This window comes from Cyprinodon variegatus, unplaced genomic scaffold, assembly GCF_000732505.1.
Source record: "Cyprinodon variegatus isolate N-32 unplaced genomic scaffold, C_variegatus-1.0 Scaffold241, whole genome shotgun sequence".
In the NCBI taxonomy this organism is placed as follows: Eukaryota; Metazoa; Chordata; class Actinopteri; order Cyprinodontiformes; family Cyprinodontidae; genus Cyprinodon; species Cyprinodon variegatus.
In genome coordinates, this window is record NW_015150694.1 from 295374 (window position 1) to 308370 (window position 12997).

A 12997-nucleotide genomic window follows, 5' to 3' on the forward strand; every position below is an offset into this window, starting at 1 on the left:
CCTTCTCGTCTTTGGCAGATGTTTTTCTAAACACAAAAAAACAAAACTTTTCTTTTATAAAATTCGTGATTTGGCCCTTGATATTATAAATTATTTTTTTATATTTAATTATAAGGTCACACTAATGTCTATTTACAGTGCACCCACTTTTTGTTCATTTGCTTTACAAGTTCTGCTAATTGAAATGGATAATTTGAGATCATTGCCTTCAGAAGTTATTAATGTCTGTGAGAAGTTACTGTCTTTGACCAGAGGCTCTGAAAGATAAGTAGATTAGTCAGTTACTGTAATGAGCTAGGAGCGTAGGAGCCAGAATTCAGTTGAGACAGACAGTGGGAAAATTCAAAGTGTTTATTTAGGCACAGCGTTGTGCAGCTGCTCATCTGCTGTGGCAGGGTCACTGGATTCTCTGCAGAAGTAGATCCTCAGGTCAGTGACTTCAAAACTCAAACGAGGAACAACAATCAGGATGAAAGCCACCAACCTGGCAAAGTTCAGTCCTAGCACAGAAGAAGGGGTGAAATCCAGAGGAGCGGAACACCGTTGTTTGTTAGCTGGTACCAGGAGAGAAGAGGAGAAGTGTCTTGCTGCGGCCAGAGCACTGAGAGTAACCAATGGATCCAGGAGGGTTATTCCAAGCCATGATCAGAAGACAGGTCCAACATCGACATCAGGTGGAATCCAGGTAACAGCCCGGAAACACAGGACAGGCAATCAGAGCAGAACAGGGGCGGCCTAAACTCAGAAGTACATGGACAGAAACTGGTCAGGAAACAGACAGCACTAACCACTGGGAATGCTAGAGCAGTATCCATAGAAGCTCAAATAACCTGGCACCAGAGGCTGGGAAAGAGAGGCATAAATAGCAGCAGGAGCAGGTGGATCTGATGAGAGATAATGAGAGCAGGGCAGAGGAAAGCAGAAGAGAGAAAAAGGGGGAAAACCAATTTAGGTGCCAGGGTCATGACAGTTATTTTATCTGGATAGGATTAAATTTATCTAAGATAGAAACATTTTAAAAACTTTGCTGTTACTTTTGATCAGGACCAGACATTTAAATCCCAAATATGAGAGGGTTCTAGAATGTCCTTCTTTTTATCTCTGGAATATTGCAAAAAGTAAAAAAAAAAATGTCCAGGGGTTATGCTGAGAAACAAGTCCATTTATGAGTTACTTCACGGCCAGACTTTGTAATTCTTTATTCATGGAATGTGAACAAAATGTTTTTAAACACTTTCAGCTGATCCAAAATGCTGCAGCCAGAGTTCTGATAAAAATTAAAAAGAGCTCTCATATTTCTCCTATGTTGGCCTACTAGACACAAAAACAGAAAGTATATATTTTTTTTGTTCTGCTCATTGATTGTGCTAAATATTTTTTGTTCGCAGATTCCTCTATTAGTTTATGAGTCTGCTGTTTTAATATTAATCTTGATATTATTTTGTGGAGCCAAATAAATCCTGTGGTAATAGTTTAGGTGCAAAAAGGAAGAAAAAAAAATCTCATGGAGATGAACACTCCCTTGTTGCTCATATTAGTCTGGTGCGAGCCTGCTTCAATGACAAAAGAGAGAACATCCTGGTCATTAATTCTAGTTGGTGGGAAGTCTTTTAAACATAATCAAAGCAAGAGTTGCTCAGGGAGAACCTCATTTGTTTGACTATGAGTGGTTATATAAAAAGGCCTAAACTCTCTGGCCGGAATGAGGAACTGTTGTATATTTTAAAAATTGGCTATTTCCTTTTGTGTCGTCTTTGTTTTTCTTACAGTATGAACTTCTATCCTCTCTGTGACCAGACACTCCCTGCTGCTTATAAAACAGAATTCTTTCTTTAGCCTAAATATCAGATTTACCTCCGGTGTCATCCACTGTGACACTGCAGAGAGGGGCTTTGAATGACTCGCAATAAATCATGATTTCCAACAGCTTCAGGGAGCTTACCTCTAACTAGATGTGACCTACTTTTAGCAAAGTCCTCACAAAGTTCTTGTTTAGTCCCCTTGTGGGATAAAGGATAAATGTGGATCCTCCCTCTGCACTCATTGTCCACTTTGTCACTTCATTAGTTATACACAGATGATGTCACTTCTTCTCACATGACTTTTGTACCGTTTTAACAGCCAGACTGCTTCATTATTCTTGCAAGAAATTAGAGTATGCTAAGACACTTCTGCTTACACAACTACATAGCTGCTCTCCCTGATAAGTGGCATTTTAATTTACATATGACTTAAACATGTCCTGGAATAGAATATATTATGCTGACTTCAGGAATTAGCAAAAAGTTGATGTAAATGCATAAAACCTTGATACACATTTAGTCCACAGAAACATTTTCAAAGTCAATACTGTAGATGCATCACATTATTTTTCTATTACTAACTGTCAAATTAATGGCAAGTGACAAGTGGACAATTAAGCTAAAGCGCTTCTCTTTCTTTTGTATTGTAACATAACACGTAATAGGTCATCTTATTTTTCGAATTGCTAAGCATGTCTATAATGTATGTTTTTAGTTGCTGCTGTAGTATTTTAGAAACAATTTTCTTATTTTTTAAGTTATTTTGAGAATATTGTTTTTATTCTGTTGGAGTTAGTGCCATTATGAGATATTAAGTTTACAATCAGGTGTAATTTGCATTCAGAGAAACTGTGTTTAGTGGTTAAATCAAGATTTTTACTTTTATGAACAAGCATCACCACTTTACAATTTTTCGGGTATTTAACAGCACGTCAACTCCTGGTCTGGTCTGTTTGGAAGTTTTCTCCACTGATGTGAATGATTCTCTGAACGCTGTACTCAGATTTAGATAAGCGATCATTACATAACTTGACCATTATATTTGAACCAAGAACACATTCAGATTTGTTTACTGACCTGCTCAGAAAACTGCTGAAAACTGAATTGGGTCAGCAAAAATTCTCGTTCCTTTCTCTGAAGAAAATATTCAAACCTGTGATTAAATACAGGAACAGGTAGACCAACAATAAGGGGTGATTTGGTGGCACAGTGGTTAGCGAGCATGACCCATGTATGGAGGCTTTTGTCCTTGACTTGGCTGACGAAGGTTTGAATCTCAGCCAGTGTCCTTTGCCGCATGTCTCTCCCCCTCTCTCGTAACACCTTTCGTGTCAGCCCACAGTTTAAAAAAAAGCCACTACTGCTGTAAAAACCTAAAAAACCTAGTATCTCAGGCCTCCATCACAGCAGAAACACACAGGCCTTGACAGAATCAACACATTTGCCTCACCTAAAAGCATTTTCAGTACCAACCCTGCTCCTGCCAAATAGCTAACTACCCTGCTTCGTCCTGACACCTGACCTCCCTACACATAAACACAGACATTATATATATTGTTATAGTTGTATTTATTTATTGTTTTGCAACTCTGTATGGGCCTTCACCCCTGCCAATATGGCCCCAGGCACATGCCTAGTTTGCCTTGCGGGTTTGGGTATTGAGACTGCAAGGAACCCAAATCATTAAAATGAAAGTGTGTACTTAGATCAGCCATAATGCAGAACCATTGATATTATGTAGATGCCCCATTGGACGCTGCCGACAGATAGGCCGACGTGCCTATAGTTTACACTTAATTATTCAGATTAAAAACAATTTAAACTGAAGTCAAACTGGAAGAGACAGGCAATTATATATGATATGATAAAATATTAATATGACAAACACAAAGCTTTATCTTAATATCATATCTATTCAATTGATATAATTATATATATATATATATATATATATATATATATATATATATATATATATATATATATATATATAAATATGCGCGCATATATGACACCTCTGCATCAAGTTCCTGAAATTTTTAGGCTTGTGAAATTTCAGGAACCAGACTGGAAAGAATCCTAATGAATTTTAGAATAAGGTCAACAAACTAAGTTATGCTAATTTGCATCCATCCATGCATTGCCTGCAGGGTCGCGAGGGGTGCTTGTGCCTATCTCCGACTGTCTATGAACGAGGTGTGGGGTACACCCTGGATAGGTCGCTAGTCCATCGCAGGACAACACAGAGACTATCAGGACAAACAACCATTCACCAACAAACTTATGCCTAAGGAGAATTTAGAGAAGCCAGTTAACAGTTAACAGTCAAGGTTTATGACTTTGAAAGGAAGCTGAAGCGCAGGGGAGAACCCATGAATGCTCAGGGAGAACATGCAAACTCCATGCAGAAAGACCCCAGGCCGGGAATTTGACCCGGAGCCTTCTTTCTGCAAGACAGCAGTTCTACCCACTTCTCCACTCAGCAGGCCCCTTATGCTAACTTGATTAGTAAAAACAGAACAGCAAAACAGAAACATTGCAAAACAGAGGGGCTATTGAAGTTCTGAAAAAATATATTTATCTGCGAGGATAACAAGTTTCACTCTCTAACTCTAAACCCACATGAACCTCTTTCACCTAAGCAGTTTGGCAGAAACTTCTGAAGTCTTGCACACCATAACCTGTTAAAGATTTGGCTCAATTCATGTTTGTGAGAGAAGTTAAGGGTGAACTGCCCATCGTGACTAGAACCCTTCCTCCACACCGGTACCATCATCCATCATCCCCTATTCTGTTGGAAGCAGAAGCTTTACCTCAAACATTTGCACATATCCTGACAAATTAGATAAATTATATAAGATTTGTATGAAACTGTATATACAGATACATAAATTATGACAAAAGAAAACATTAAATATCAGAAAACATTTACCAGTATATTATAGCTGTGTACAGTCAGGCAGTTTCTAAAAGACCATTAAAATTAATTAATTATATCTACCATAGAAAGTAATGTTTTGAAGGTCAACAGAGCCTAAAGTAGAGGGTGAAGTGGTGCATAGCAAATAAAATAAATGATGGTGAATGTTAGGGCTTGCTGTCGTTTACAATACTAGAATCTTCTGTCACAGCCGTTCCCTGTCCTTGTTAGGATGGCCTAGTTTTGTCGCAGAGGCTTTGCCCACCTCCTCATACTTTCTTTTTTTTCTTCTGCTTTCCCTCCCGGAGGAAAATAAGTCTCTCTCTCTTAAACCTCAGGATCTTCACATACTTTATTTGTCCACTTTCTCATGTCCCCTTGGGCTCAATTAGAAACATTTTTCTATGCTTGAGATGTGTTATAGACAATTGTAATCTTTAAAGCCTTGATTTAAGAGCAAGATTTTATAAGTACATCTTTATGTACTGCTCATATTTGTTACATACAATTCTAAAAACATAAATATACAGATTCTTCAACTTCAGCTCCAATGGAAAATAATAGAGAACCTCTCACTACATGATAATACCCAACCCCAAGGACAAAATTATGATATTCACCTTTGTGTTATCTACATGGAAGAGGCAATAATGACTTCCATTCATGTGTGTTAAAAAAATACAAAAGAGAGGGGGGGGGTCTTTGTATATCATAACTTGACTGATTCTGTAAGGGGTCTTGAGATAATGTGTTGTGAATTCTCACTACAATAATAAGCTGATCTAAATAATCAGAAAAATCCATATCTGAAGTGTACATAGTTTTTAGGAATAACAATATTATATATATATGGAGAATCTTCCAGCTCTGTTTTTCTTCTTGTGCTTCATTGCCATGAGATAACTATAAGCATTGAATGGAATATGATATAAGGATTTTAGAATGTTGCAGATGGAGGAGAATCATAACAGGGATCTATGTGATGTTACTGGGACCCAGAGACACAAATAGCAATCTTACCAGTAAAACAATAGCCCTACCATTTTCTCCGGTGGGTCAAATATGCCCTTTGAAGGTCCTCCTCTGGTAGCAGAGACATCTCAGCTTACAGTAAGAGAGCTTCACATTCTGTAGTTTTGAAGCTTGATAATTTACTACTCTTTAGCCCTTTAGCCTGTTCTTTCTGTCACATCTTGAAACTGAGATTTTACATATATCTTCTTTGTTGGGGCCCCAGTCTTTCCTGAAGAGAATCACTTTCAATAGAGTTACCACTGGAACCCAAAATACAATGAAGAAAAGTAAATTTAAGGTCCTTATTGCTAACCTTGGAGCATTTGGCACATTCTGTCATGATCTTGGCACCATAGGCTGGGTTTCTAAGTGGTAGAAGTCGCAAAACAGCAGGGTGTTCAAATTATTTTCTCACTAAAGCTCTCTTCTACATCTCCTATCCCCCTTTCTGGGAGTGCAATCCTCTCTTTGTGGATACATTTTTTCCATCCAACAACATTTCTCCAGCCCAAATGACATTCCAATATCCCTGCTGTAAATCCTGGTAGTGTGGACCACTGTCTGAAATAAAGTTAACAGTCAAATAGAACATCATAGATCTAAATGAATGAAATATTGCCTCTGAATACTTTGTTCTGTACAAAGATGAATTTGCTGACAGTCTTTGGTGCAACGTGACATTAGTGGAACAAACAAGACATGATGTCCAAGATGTGCTCAAACGTATTCATTTCTGGGGAATAGGTGGCCAGTAGCTTCAATGCCAACTGCTGACAAACTCCAGCCACATGGATCTACCATTGTCCTTCATTACGACGAATCCAGGGCAAACTACACCAGCATATGGTCTCACAAGGCGCTGAGGATCTCATCTTGGTACCTAATGAGAGTCATGCTACCTCTGAAGAGCACATGGAGGGCTTTGCAGCCGTCCAAAGAAATGTTTATCCACCTGCTGACAACTGAGAAGAGCACAGGGTGCCAGTGTTGAATCTGCCAATCCTGATGTTACATGTCAAATGCCAAGCATCCTACACAGTGCTGTGCTGTGAGCACAATCCCTCTTTGTGGAGGTCGGGCCCTAATGCCATCCTCATGGATTTGGTTTCTGTTTGTCCAGACACATGCACATTTGTGGCCTGCTGGAGGTCATGTTGCAGGGCTTTGGCAGTGCTCCTCCAGTTACTCCTTGTACAAATGCTGTGGTAGCAATCCTGCTGCTGGGTTTTTGCCTCCTACTTTTTCAGCCTCTGGACACTATGCTGACAGACACAGAAAACCTTTCTGCCACAGCTCCCATTGATATGCCATCCTGGATTAACCACACTACTAGAGCACTACCTGGACTATAGTGTCCATCTAATGCTACCACAAGTGTAAAAGCTACACCAAAATTCAAAAGCGACCAAAACATCTGCCACAAAGCAGAGGTAGTGATGGCCTTGGTTATGTGAGGTGGTAATTGTAGTGTGCTCTACTAAGCCCATAGATTACCTAATAAGAGAAAAGGTTTGCATAGCACACGTACACACACACACACACACACATATGTGTGTGCGTGTATATATATATATATATATATATATATATATATATATATATATATATATATATATATATATATATATATATATATATACACAGTTTATGTATTAGATGTCCAGGTAAAGGAGGTTGTAAAGTACTGGAAAGGCACATGAAAGAGGTCATCGCTGACCATAAGTAACCATTAAGTTAGCATTATGCTTTCATGCAGGTATTGAGTGTTCAGAGTGTTACCCTTTTAAATGTGCAGTAACAGCAGGATATTCATGAGACACTGTTTCCTAGCAACATAGTGTATGTACTGTGTATAAGCTACAGTAGCATGTCTTCTGGGATCAGTCGCCACTAAGACAAAAGATATAATCTGGAGTTTTTTATAAAAGGGATGCAGATTTTCAAATTCCTGAAGATGTTCTTTTTTTAGTTGAACATCCCACACATATTTTGAACTCATACATTCCCAGCTTATTCTGACAAAATCATATTGGTGAGCTCTCTGTCGCTGGATCTGCCTCTAGATCTTTGCTTTTTACAGCAAATCAGCCCCTGTTTGTCATTGTATACAATGGAATCAGAGCACAACTGAGAGAACCCACTCAGTGGAGCCCAGAGAGAAAACACCACTGCCGTGCTTCTCTCAGTCCTGCAGTAAATTGATGCTCGATTCCAGACAAATGCACTCCTGCGTTCATTCTGTCACCTGAGGGCACTTGTATTGTTCTGTGTTCAGGTGCTTATGAGAAAAGGTCTGTGCCTAGTGGATAAACATTTCATCTGCTCAGCCACTCATATTTGCACAAGGACTGGCTTTGTATTGGTACTCCAGTCCATTTCCAGAGCAGTCAGATACCGCTTAAATAATCTATAGAATTAATTGGCTTTCATGACTCCAACTAACTTGTACTTTAGTGAGTATTCATTCAGCCGGGACAGCATATACAATTTTTTTTTTGCAATTTTAGAAAAAATCTTAGCATTTACACTGGAAGCCACATTTACTTTGCTAAAAAATACTCAAAATATAATTCCCAACTGCTATTCCCAACTGCTATTTCATCCTTTTCCCCAAAGATTTTCACTTTTTTGCTTTAATATCCCATTAATCCATACAGATAAAACTTTCACCTTCATTAAAGAGATTTTATCCTTTAATCTGCAAAAAGCACATTTACATTTTTTCCAGGTACTGCTTAAATTGACATGTTATACCGGTATCTAAAAAAAAAACAAAAAAAACACATAGGTCGTGAAATTTAAAATGTGCTGCTTTGTAGACTCAAGCAGGCTCATCGAAGCACAGAGACACCAGCTGTTACTAGATACTTAGCTGTCAGTTCATGATTTGAAATAAAACTCCTTTGATGCTGAAATTCCAGATTAGTTCAGAAATCTTAACAACTCAGCTCACTTTCATACCTTTGTCTTTTTAATTTTCTTTTTTTTTTTTTACAGAATAGTTGAAATATAGCAACAAGATTATTCTGACATTTCTTCTGTCGCTGATATGCATTTTGAAATAGATTTCTATTAAATACATTCAATTATGCTGTTGTAAAGAAAAAGCATCCCAGTGCCACAAGTTGTCAGTAAATTCCACACATTCTTTATTCTTTTATAATTCTAGGGCAAACTTAGCGTATAAATAAAAAGATTATTCTTTGTAAGTCTGTAAAGATTCAATCTTTACACCATTTAACATCAACTGCGCGCACTCAGCTTCTGCATTCCTTCTTTGTGCTGCCAATAAGGCAACAAACATCAAGTTGACAAATTTCTGTTAGAAAGAAATTATTCATCATAAAATCAAAAATATTCTTTAACTATAGCTACTACACATAGACAGTGGGTGTTTTCTGGAGAGTACTATCACATGGCAATTCATTCTTTAGAAAGTACATATGTAGTTTTAACTGTGTCTCACAGGTTGTTTTTGTTTAAAAAGCATAGATTTAATCTGATGGTCTGTACCTTTAAAATGAGTTGATTATCAATGTTTCAACCTTTTGTTTTGACTCAGGAGTTTGGTTTAAAGATCATTTCAACTTTAGAGATAAGTCTTAAATGTTCATTTTACCTGAGCAAATGATTAGTATTTTTATCAATCCATCCAATATGTTTTCTATATTTCATTTTATCATGAAAAGGACAATGTTTTCAGATTTATTAAAACACTTTCATTTAAATGCAGAAACCGCAGTGAGTCGTGACGGTATATTATGCAAAACCCTATAATTTCATGAGACAACTCTCTCTGTCTCTCTTTTGTATTGTGGGAGGATAATGTACACTACCCCATGTATATTCCTGTCATTGTGTACTTTGGACATGCAACAACTGTTATTTTCAAGCTTTTGTATGCAGGGCAAGTGATGACGGCTGCAGAAAGCTTGCAGCTATCTAAGGCCTTGGATTTTGGCAAGGATAAGTGTTGATGTAAAATTATTTTATGTTTTCTTACACTAATTCACAATATTATGGTGCCATTACCTGAGCCTAAAGTAATGTTCAAGGAACTAAAGTCATTTTTCTTTTACTTTCTTTTTTGCAAATGCAGACTTAATTTTTCTTTGTGTTGCAAAGCTGTATTCAGTAGAGAAATAAATCAGTTGCTATTAACAAGATGCTGAAATTAAACCCAGAGGTTTTCAAAGATTTTTAATAGAAATAATACATTTTGTATAAAAAATCTAAACATGCTTCACACACTTCTTAAGTTGTCTTGAGGTTTTACAAATACATAATCATATAGCCAGGCACTGCATCTTTTTTGTACATTTTCCCCAATTTTAGGATATGTCAGGACATAAAGCAGACATCATCAATCTATTTAATAACATACATTAACTTGCCATTTAATTTGGTCAGCACTCACATTTTATTCTGCAACACAAATGATGTTGAAAGTAATAAAAAGGGCATGAGAAGCAGCACTGAACTCACAAAACAAATGATCTCACAATGGTTTTCCGAGACATCAGAGGGTTTTTATATTTGCACAAAGCCAAATATTAATTAATTCAGCGAGCTTGGGGTGGATTGATAGAGATATAGCATATCTTTTGCAATTTGATTTTCATTTGTCAAAAAGCTTTACAACTTCCTTATCCTTCCCTTTTATCACGAGAGTGCCTGAAGACATGTATAATAATGACTTTTCTCTGTAGCTGGCCCATTATGGATATCATCCTCAGGGCAAACTGTACAGTCCCCACAAGGGCACTCTTCATCTTAATTCCCCTTCCTAATGGATCTGTACAGCTAAGCTTAGCCTTACACTTTTCTCATGTGACCAGGAGGGCAGCTGATGGCAGTGATGAAAGGGTCATCCTGGATGACGGCTAACAGTGAGAACTCTGCGGCAAAAAAACAGACCGAGGTCCACCGTTTCAAAGTACATACAAGTATGGGGAGGGCAGTGGTAGCCTTTCAGGCTAGCTGTTAATACAAATTATGATCTTACTTAAGCACAGATAAACAATCACTCACTGGACCTTTTCACCAATTGAAAACAGATTTTTGAACGTACAATAGGCTTGTGCCTAAACAATTTCAACAACGCTGCAACAAAGTTTAAAAGCATTCCAAAGATATTGTTTCTTCTTCTTTTTTATCCTTATTTTATTTGGTAAACAACACAATACAGGATGTTGAAACTGGCATGCTCAAAAACAGCAAAGATCCTCTTATGTAAGTGCGATCCTTCTTATACCCAGTTGGACCCTGAAAGAGGACAGAAAAACACATGTAGTCTGGTACATATCTGCTGCATTGTTGAAATGATCCCTGTTACCAAGGAGCTGAGTCATACATCTGGAATGTATAATAAATAAAAACAAAAAGAAGCCAGTTTTAGAAATCCATGGATCATGTCTTCATGCCTTTTTGGTGTTGATTAATCCCTTGTGATGAATTTAAAGTATTTATATTTAACACTAAAAACATATTCTTGATTTGGATTCATTTCCAGTCAGCAATGCATGAGATGACAGATCCTTGTGAAACACGGCATAGCTGAAATGTAAACACTGAAGAAAAGCTCCATCCTTCAGTCTCTAGGCCTCTGCTGTGCAAATGTTTTTTTTTTCTTTTTATGTGTGTAACCTTTTGTTGATTGACAGAAGATGGAGCCTTAAAATTGTACAGTTATCCGTTCCCTTCGTCTCTTTTGTCCATCTCCGCCCCTCTTTGTGGTTTCTCCTCAGCGTGTCATGTCTTTGGGCAATGCTTGTGTGATCTCCCCTGCAAAATGACACTTTCTTTTTTCAGCTGTGAAATTCCACTGCTTGTATATTTTTTTTCTCCGCCGGGGTGGAAATCTTGATTTGAGATAAGAACCTTTGTCCCTTAGATTGCATGGTTGCTGTAACTGATGTAGGTTTGCTTTGTGGAAAAGGCTGAAAAATAGAAAATAGGAGAAGGATCTGAGATACAGAGAAAAACAAAATCTGCAATGTGAAGCTTTTTTTTTCTTTTATTGGTGTAACAAATACATCATGAAATTTCAAATAACAGCTAAATAGTTTGTAGCCATCAGACAGCACTTGTAATGCTGGTAATTCATAAAATTCTTCATCTTCTGTGTTTATTCTATTCATAGTGTATACCTGTTACCTGCAACAGCATCACCTTCTTTTTCTGCAGCTGTCAAAATTCAGCTATCCAGTTGTGTCCCCAGAGCGTGTTAGCTGATTCATTGAGGTGGAGCAGATAAATCCTGACATATTGCAACCAGATCTCAGCTTTTGTGGGAGCTGCCCTAGACAGGAATTTTTCAATTTCATCCACAGCAGCGTTGACAATGACAAATGGTTCTTATTGAAATAGCCATGCACTGTACGGCCCCTGAAAACAGAAATCCCATCGGGATAAATTGCATCTAGCTATCAATTCTGTGTCTTTTGCGATTCGCACCACTTATTGTAACAAAAGGCCTGATTAAACCCTAGCAGACCTCGAATCTCGCTCAAAATTAATGCTGTTCTGTCTGTTTACATGTACACATTCTGTTGTATGGAGTGGTCTTACAGCATTTTGCTTTTGTTTCTGTGTTGCATTGTTGTACTTTCTCTTCTTTATAGATTTATACTTTTCTGAAAAAACTAAACAAACACTGTGTCAGCTCTTTTTTGTGTCTGCTAGAAAAACCTTCCACCGATGGTGCTGAAATAATAGACAAAGAAAAAAAAACCTTTAAAGTAAACAAAAAATAAAAAGACTCGATTACCTTTTCAGGCCAAGTTTGGGCTGGAAAATGTAAAAAGATCTATGCAGAGAGGCAAGACTGATCAAGTTTTTATTTTTCCTGCCAGAGACAAGCAGAATGAGAGAGACATTTTATTCCCTTAATTGTTAATGTTATTTTTTCTACTCTTTTTGTAAGATTTCTTGGTTTGTCACCAATACCTAAATGCATTTAAAAGTTTAAAATAAAGTTTAAATTTTTTCAGGAGGGAATGGCAGTTTTAAACTTTTCAAATGCTTAGAAAATTACAGGACAACAGATCCACCAGAGCTAATGGTAATCACTTCTTGTCCACTTGGTTTCCACAGCCAGAGCCATTTTTGTGCCACACTATCTTTGAAATATATTTTTCATTAAATGATTGATGCTTCTTTTTTATCTTCTGAGTTTTTGCAGAGAAATACATAATTATTTATTAAAAGAAATGTCATTTCTTTTAATATTTCAAGCCAAAAAAGCTCAATTTGAAGCTTC

At 37.3% G+C, this 12997-nt stretch overlaps 1 protein-coding gene across 2 annotated transcripts in view; it reads right to left on the reverse strand.

Moving 5' to 3' along the window:
* Positions 1-11334: 11334 nt before the first annotated feature.
* Positions 11335-12997, reverse strand: part of grm4 (glutamate receptor, metabotropic 4) — a 228651-nt gene continuing 226988 nt past the window's right edge. The window contains exons 11-12 of one of the 2 annotated variants that reach the window (XR_001481423.1): positions 12506-12583; positions 11335-11675 (exon numbers count right to left, since the gene is read on the reverse strand). Coding sequence is in view for 1 of the 2 variants with exons in the window: in XM_015381787.1 (XP_015237273.1) it covers positions 11626-11675 (50 nt within the window). In the remaining variant the exon portion in view is untranslated. The remainder of the gene's footprint in view (positions 11676-12505; positions 12584-12997) is intronic. The other variant, XM_015381787.1, reaches the window with a different exon arrangement.